Source organism: Prionailurus bengalensis, chromosome D2 (genome assembly GCF_016509475.1).
Source record: "Prionailurus bengalensis isolate Pbe53 chromosome D2, Fcat_Pben_1.1_paternal_pri, whole genome shotgun sequence".
Classification (NCBI taxonomy): domain Eukaryota; kingdom Metazoa; phylum Chordata; class Mammalia; order Carnivora; family Felidae; genus Prionailurus; species Prionailurus bengalensis.
In genome coordinates, this window is record NC_057351.1 from 71268385 (window position 1) to 71276350 (window position 7966).

The following is a 7966-nucleotide window of genomic DNA, read 5'->3' on the forward strand; positions in this document are numbered from 1 at the left end:
CCTGGGGGGCCTCAGTGGGTTAAGCATCCGACTTAGGCTCGGGTCATGATCTCACAGCCCGTGAGTTCAAGCCCCGCGTCAGGCTCTGTGCTGACAGCTCGGAGCCTGGACCCTGTTTCAGATTCTGTGTCTCCCTCTCTCTCTGCTCCTCCCCTGCTCACACTCTGTCTCTCAAAAATGAATAAATCTTAAGAAAAAAAAAAAAGAAATACGATTAAATCAAACTTTTCCACCTGAAGAATCAAAACTAAAAAATGGTAATGTTGTTTATAGATAGAATGTGGGAACAATTTAACCTTCTGAAACATAATTCTTGATTTTGATGTCAAAAATTATTTCTCTCAGGTAAAAAAAAATCTATTTATTGAATTACAACCCATTTATTTTAAAGGCAAAAAAAAAAAAACAAAACAAAACAGACTTCCAGGAAGTGAAATGTGTTGCTCTTTTGAATTTTTTTTTCATATCGAAGTTATTAATGGCTAAACTTGGCTTTCACAGATATCTCACTTGTCTGCAGTTGGATAAACTCCTTGAGGCTCTGTAACTCAAAGAGAAGAAAAACCGTAGCTAATACAGGCCAGAGAAATGGGCCCCATAGAACACTAAATAAGAACCCCCCGTGCGTTAATCTGTGTAGCATCACCATGAGAGAAAACGATCAAGTTTGAGTAATGCAGCGGGTAGTATAACAGCCAGAGCCATCCAGTTCCAGGAAGAAGTCAGAGAGAGAAAGCAGAAAAAATGGAAGTGGCCCCTTCACCAACTAACAGATGCAAGTTTGCTGAGCCCCACTGTAAACCGCGCCGTAAGCACGGAAGCCGAAGAAGTCAGCGAAAACGAGTGTAGCTCTGATTCTCATAGTCCCTCTGCACCCCACCCCTGCAGAAGAACCATTGTCCAGCACAGGGCTTTGCTGCTACCCTAGAAAGCTGACAACAGCCCTCACCGCCCGCTGCCTTCAGCAGGTGCTGCCCACGACTCAGCACGGTCTGCAACCGAAGTCCCTAATGCCAAAGTGGGGACACTTGAGGCCAATCATGCCCAACCGTCTCCCTCATTCCTGCAGTCCGCCTCCTGGAAATTATGAAGAGCCCTCGTCCCTGCTCATTTCCTCTCCCTTCTAATCTCTCTCTGCCTTGTGCTTCTTCCCTCTGGCTGCCCATCTCCCACCACTCACAAGCTTCCACTGTGCTGTCTAGAACTACAGCTCCTTGTACACAAAATTCCCTGCCTCGTCGGCCTTTCCCCAAAGTGCCCTCTGCACCTCCTGACTCAGCTCAGATTTGGCTCTCCTTTCCCTGGCAAGCCTGCCGTCCGGCACCAATATGCTTTCCAGGTCAACACACATTGTACTGTTTCTTTTCTGTGCCCCTTTCCCTAAAAAACCCATTCCTCAATCCCATCTTCTGTCAGCTGGCTCATCCAAGAATCCAACTCATTCTCCAAGAAAACAATCCCCCCCCTTTTTTTTCAAGATCCCATGGTTCTTACCCCAACAGCTGCGTTCAGGGCCACTTTTGTATCACCATAAGACTCTCTCTACATATCCCGTGTTATCCCCTCTTTCCCTCTGCACTCAGTATATCCTATTATAAGAATGTATGTATTTGTTTCTTCCACAAAACTGTGAGCTCCCTGAGGGTATATACTGGGTCCTATTTTCACCAATTGCTGGTACATAACAGGTGTTCAATAAGTTGTGTTGAATGATTGAATAAAAACCTATGTCCCTGACTTAAATAAATGAACAAATGGGGAGGCACTATGCATTTTTTAAAACTTTTTAAAAATGTTTATTTATTTTGAGAGAAAGAAGAGAAAGAGAGAGAGAGAGAGAGAGAGAGCATGCATGAACAGGGGAGGGGCAGAGAGAAAGGGAGAGAGAATCCCAAGCAGGCTCCATGCTGTCAGTGCAGAGCCCGCTGTGGGGCTCAATCTCATGAACCGTGAGATCATGACCCGAGCCAAAGACCAAGAGTCCACGCTTAACCATCTGAGCTACCCAAGTGCCCCAATACATTTTTTCTTTACTGGATTTTTCTCTCAGTCTATTAAAGCTATGTCTACCTGCTAGCAAACAACACAAAGATAATATTCATAGAAAATTCAGCTGTCTCCTCTCCTCACCCTTGCCTTTGCGGTAACCTTGGTGTATACTGTTTCTATGATATTCTCTATGCCCACAGAGCCCACACATTTGCACACATATGGATTTTTCTGTTTACAAAATTGGGATTCTGTATTATATACACTTTATTCTAAAACTTACCCTTTTTCATTTGACAGTGTATCATGACCATCCCTCCAGACCAAACACATTATGGATCTAACTCATTCTTTCTAATAGTTACAAAACAGTCCATGGTATGAATGTACCATAACTTAGTCACTCATTCCCCAATGGATGGACATTCATATTTCTTCCAGTTTTATGGAAGTTCTGAAAACAAAGATAATGATCTAGCATTTCTACAGCACACATAGGTTGAGGTATTTCCCTGCCCAGTGCAATGGACTCTATCCACACATACCTGCATCTTTTTTTTCAAGACTCAAGCTTCTGAAAAGCCAGTGGGCTCATGAGTGATCTCTTATGTTACACTGCCACGTGTCTTGTACATACTACGTATTTAATATTTATTATATTTAACCAAATCTAATTAGAGAGAAACTTCCAGACAGTATGCACAGTATGTAATGCTTGCCATGCTTAATTCTGAGGATTTGGTAGGAAGAGAGTAAAAATAGGGAATTTTCATTTTTAACCTTATATATTTCTGTTTGAGTTTATATTACTTTATAACTTAAACATTTAGTATATCCATTAATTTGCTAATAGGAGGTATTTTGACGATATTAATATGTCACTAGTGAATCCTAATATATTGCTTTCATAATTCATAAGCAGCTTTTTTCAAAACTTGCTGGATAATACAGAACCCTGACTTAGAGGAAACAAGCTCTAATTTAATAGCTGCCAACTCTGCCTATACATAAGAATTAACTGGGGGCTTATGAACCATTCAGATTCCCAGGCCCGGCCCTGAATATTCTGACTCAGTAGATCTGAAAAAGAGCCCTCATATCACGGTTAAGTATTCCAGGTGATTCCTATGATCCTGCTGTATTGTAATGGTTTTTAGAATTACCTGAGGAGCTTTTCACATACATGGATCTGGGTGCTCTGCCTTCAGAGTTTTTGAGCCATTAGATCTGGAATGAATCCTGGGAAACAACATTTTTAAATGGTTGCCTAGACTATTCTCCCCAGTTTTGGAAATTCTACTCTAAGTGTTATAATTTCCTCTAGCCGTCAATCCAAAAATCAAAGATATGGAAGCTCCATTTCGGCCTGTAGTAGTAAAAATACAACACCAGATTAAAAATCTTTGATGAAAATATTCTAAAAGACTACAAGATGGGAATGTCTTAACTTGCTGTATCATGGAATTAAAGAATACTTTTTATTGTTAGTTTGAAAAGTGAATTAAATTTTAGGACTCTGTTTATGTTTTTTTTTGCTTAAGTTTATGTATTTTGAGAGAGATAGAACATGAACAGGGAGCGGGCAGAGAGAGAAGGAGAGAAAGAATCCCAAGCGGGCTCCACACTGTCAGCACAGAGCACGATGGAGGGCTTGATCTCAGGAACCAGGAGATCATGACCTGAGCTGAAACCGAGTCTGACGCTTAACTGATTGAGCCACCCAGGTGCCCCTAGGACTCCGTTTATATCTTAAAGACCAGATGAATTAAATAATGGTAATTTTCTCCCTAAAATTTTTTAATAAATTCGCTTTTTTAATGAAATGCAACAGTTTTCAATGTTCAAAAAATATTCCCACCCCTACCATAACCTACAAGCCTAGATATTAGCAATAAGCAGATCGTTTCTTAGATTAATGAAATTTATCTTTCCAAATATCTAACGACCTTCCTATTTATAAATTAGGTATTTAAATAAAGACATTAACCTTCTGACCCTGAAGCTTTAGCGCTCCTTTCAGGAGTACAGGTGAAAGTAGTTACTGAATTAGAAAACCATAGCAAAGCTCACAGTTTTGACATCTCTTGCAAAAAATAAATGGCAAACAGACATTTTTCCACACCGGCTCAATTCAAAGTACTCTACTAGGTACTTTGCTAATCACTTAGAATTGCTTTTATTGTTGCTGTTGTTTTAGAAATTCACAAACACAAAAGTGTTTCATAAAAACATTAGAAAAGTCCTCAGTTATTGGCAATACGTAAGAAGTTCTGGTCCTCACAACTGAAGTAGGAGGAAACAGACTGGGAACAGCAAGTTAACAAGAGCAAGGATCAAGTGGCCTTGTCTCCTTCACTTCGTCATTACCAAACGCCCATGACAATGTTTCCAGATGCACTGGGAGTTCCAAGTTACTTACAAAGGCCATTTCCTTTAACTCTCAAGTACAAGGCATTTTCTCGCTTGGCAAATCAATGACTGGGATGTTTACTATAACATTCAAAGGACTAATAATGAAAAGGCAGTAAAACAAAGCGATGTGACCAGAAGTCAGGCAGACCTGGACTGGAAATCAGGATCTGCCACTTACCAACCGTTTGGGCTCAGGCAAGTTACAGACTCTTTCAAAACCTCAGTTCCTTCATCTGTGAAATGGGGAGGTAATAACAGTATCGACTTGATCTTGTTATTATGAAGCTTACATGATTTAATACACGCAAAGTATTTGGCACATGGTAAGAATGCAATAACTGATATTAATTATCATGCGGTTTTGCCCCTGCAGTATTCTTAAGACTTTAAACTGTTTTCTTTTTTGTTTTGTTCTGAAATGTTTATTTATTTTTGAGAGAGCAAGAGTGGGGAAGGGTGATGGGGGGGGGCGGGGACAGAGGCTCTGGTGCAGGCTCTTCGCTGACAGCAGTGAGCCCCATGTGGAGCTCAAACTCACGAGCCATGAAATCATGACCTGAATGGAAGTCGGACGCTCAACCAGCTGAGCCACCTGGGCGCCCCAGCCTGTAAACTGTTAAATACAAAATTATCAACACAGCTTGAAAAGGAAACAAGACAACTGAGTGACATGTCTACGACTACAAATCATCCTGCGTGAAACCAGGTTCAAGAAGAAATATTTGAGAAACATTGAGAAATATTTGAGCCCAACCCAGGGCTCTAGCCCTCTGAATCCCTGGGGCCATCCTCATTCATATCCTCAGATAAAGCGCAGAGATCCTGAAATAGAAGGGCCAGAGACAAGGTAAAACTTCCACATGTGTGTGTTTGGGGTGGGGGGTGGGGGGGGCGGTACTTAATGAACTTCACGGTCCCTAGAACGTAGCAGGTTCCCGGTAGTCACGTGGCACCTACAGTGTGCAAGGTACTATACTAAGGGGTTTGGGTGATGTAAAGCTGGATCAGAAGTGGACTCTGACCACAGAGAGCTTTTACACCTATGAGAGATATTCCTCACATGTTCCTTGTGGTACCGAAGACAGAGATCAGGACCAAAAGCCTCAGTGTTAGAACACCGTTCAGAGATTGTACAGCTGGAGTCACTTGAAACATCCCATCTACACGCCCAGCCCCCTAATAATCATATCAGTTCCACCCTCTTTTTTTTCCTTTAATCACAAATCATTAAGCAGGTAGTAACTCAGGGCCTCCTGTCACCCCGGTAGCCCAGTATTTACAGATGTAAATTCTGTCATTACCACCAGGTATGGAACCAGCCAACCTTACTGCCAGATCGACAAAGACCAGTCTCCTTAAAAAGGAATTTAAGCGTTAGAAATTAGTCTATTCATTACATGCCCCAGAATGAACCCTCAAAAGCAACGCGAACTTATCCAACAGATGTTACTGAATTCCTAAACTGTCCCCCTCCAAAAGCAGCGTTTTAACCCTTCAGAGTTGAAAAGAAAAGAAAAGAAACAGACACAAAAGCAAGTGTGCAATTCCTCTTATAAGCTTTAGGGCATCAAAAGGGGGTGGTCCTCATTGCTTTGCAAATACGCTATCGAAAGATAATCAATATTTTCCTTAAGCGCTTATGGCAAAACCACCAAGTCCCTTCATTTTAATTGCTGGCAAAGTGCACAATGACTTGATCTCTTTAATATTTCACTCATAGTAGCAGCCACTGAGCTATGACTAACCCACTCTCCCCAGCATCACCACTGGCTCCAGATGGCAAGAAATACATTCCCTTCACTCCTGCCTGGAAAGCGATTGGGATTTTTTTTTTTTTTTACTTTCACCCAGTTTTACCTGCAGTGATTGTTTCACCCCCGAAAGAAAAATGGGGGGCGGACGAAGATTAATGCTAAGAGAAGTACAGGTAGGGAATTTACTTTTTTTTTTTTTTTTAATGGGGTATAAGCACTGCAGCTTTAAATCATACTGCATCAAACCCTGGATTCCTTCCATAACCGAGCTGCAAAATGGTAACAAGAAAGGAGGAAAAAAAATACCTCTTCCTCTCCCCTGGACAGCCCTTCAGGCGGCTCCCCAGCAGGACGGGCAACGGGAAGCCCATCCCCCACGCCCTCCCAGCCCCGCCTTACAGCTGGTACAGGTGAGCCAGGCACCGACCTCGGCCCTCAGGCTTTGCCCGCATCCGGGGATCAAGGTCAAGGGCGAGGGCTTCCTTCCACCCTCCCGCCCCCAGCCACCCAGAGCCCACGGATCCGCTGCCAAAGTTTCAGGCCGGGTCGGGGCCGGCGCGGCTCCCGCAGCCCCCTCGCCCTTCCGCACCTGCCCGGCCCGCCCCGGTCCGCGCCCTGCCCCGCCGGGCCTGGCGCGGGGTCCGGAGACGGTGCCCACCTGGTCCCCACTCACCCCTTGCGGACATGGTTCAGGCGGCAGGAGCCGAAGCAGGGAGGGCAGAGGCGAGAGCCCGGCAGGGCGTGGGGAGGAAAATATCCTCGAGACGCACACCAGCGCGCCCTCGCCCGCCGCCCGCCGTGGGGAGGCGGCTGGCAGCGCGGGGACGCCGCCCGCAGGACACCTGGCCGCCCGCTGGGCGCAGCGCGGCGGGCGGGCGGGGACGCGGCGATCGCGGGGACCCGCCGCCGGGCGCGGCAACGCTGACAGCCAGCGGCCCGAGCTGGGCGGGGCCCGCCGCTCCGGCCTCCCCCGCCTCCCCCGCCTCCCGGCCGGGCCCACCCGGTCCAGCGGCTGCGGCGCCGGGCGGGGCTTTTGTCCCCGGACGAGGTGGGGCGTGCAGTAAGGGTCTGCGTCTTCCCTCTCCCCGGCTGGAATTCTTAATTTAAAATAATTAGTAATAATATTGTTGCTATTATTAGTGACTTTCCAGCCTTCTGCTTTGGTCCCAGAGAAAGAAAGTGTTCTGCTCCCTCTCCTAAGTGATGCCCTTGACCGGAGGGGTAGGCCACGACTGCCCCCAGGGGGCTTGGCCCTCAGTGGGAAGAAGGCCTTGGGCAGTTCACGGGAGGGGGGGGTGGGGCTGGGGGTGTCAATGCCAAATTAGCGACCAAGGAGCTCCTTCAAAGTCGTCTGGGTGGGCTGGGCGGGACTTTTCTTCAGCAACCTTAGAGGTAAGCCCTGCAGAAAAGGGCTGAGCCCCCTTGGCATCTGAGGTCAGCAGGCCCTCAGCTAAGGTCAGTAGACACATTTGATTCATGGTTTCTACCCTGAAGCGTCAGGGCTGGGCTGGGTTGGAGAGTAGGGAGAACGCTCCAAACCAATACACGTTTCCTATATACCAGGGTGAAAAACAAAAAACGAGAAAAACACTAAGTCCCCTACTGTTCTGAGATAAACCTCAATGATAGAGCTTGGTGGTAGTAAGCAACCTAACAACCACCACCAGATCCACAAGCTATAAACCGAAGAGGTGGGATTGTAAGCTTTGAGAACACTCAAACCTGTAAGACTGGTGGAAGAATTCCTAGTTTCAGGAATTCACACTCCCTTCTCTGGCAACTGTTCCTCTGTATACTCTCACAGCAGATAT

The 7966-nt window shown here is 45.6% G+C and overlaps 1 protein-coding gene across 2 annotated transcripts in view; it reads right to left on the minus strand.

Annotated features, from left to right (window-relative positions):
- ABLIM1 (actin binding LIM protein 1) overlaps positions 1 to 7080 on the minus strand; it is a 300499-nt gene extending 293419 nt beyond the window's left edge. The window contains exon 1 of one of the 2 annotated variants that reach the window (XM_043597635.1): positions 6829 to 7080. In XM_043597635.1, the coding sequence (XP_043453570.1) occupies positions 6829 to 6841 (13 nt within the window). In that variant the 5' untranslated portion in view covers positions 6842 to 7080. The remainder of the gene's footprint in view (positions 1 to 6828) is intronic. The other variant, XM_043597630.1, reaches the window with a different exon arrangement.
- Between the last annotated feature and the right edge of the window lie 886 nt (positions 7081 to 7966).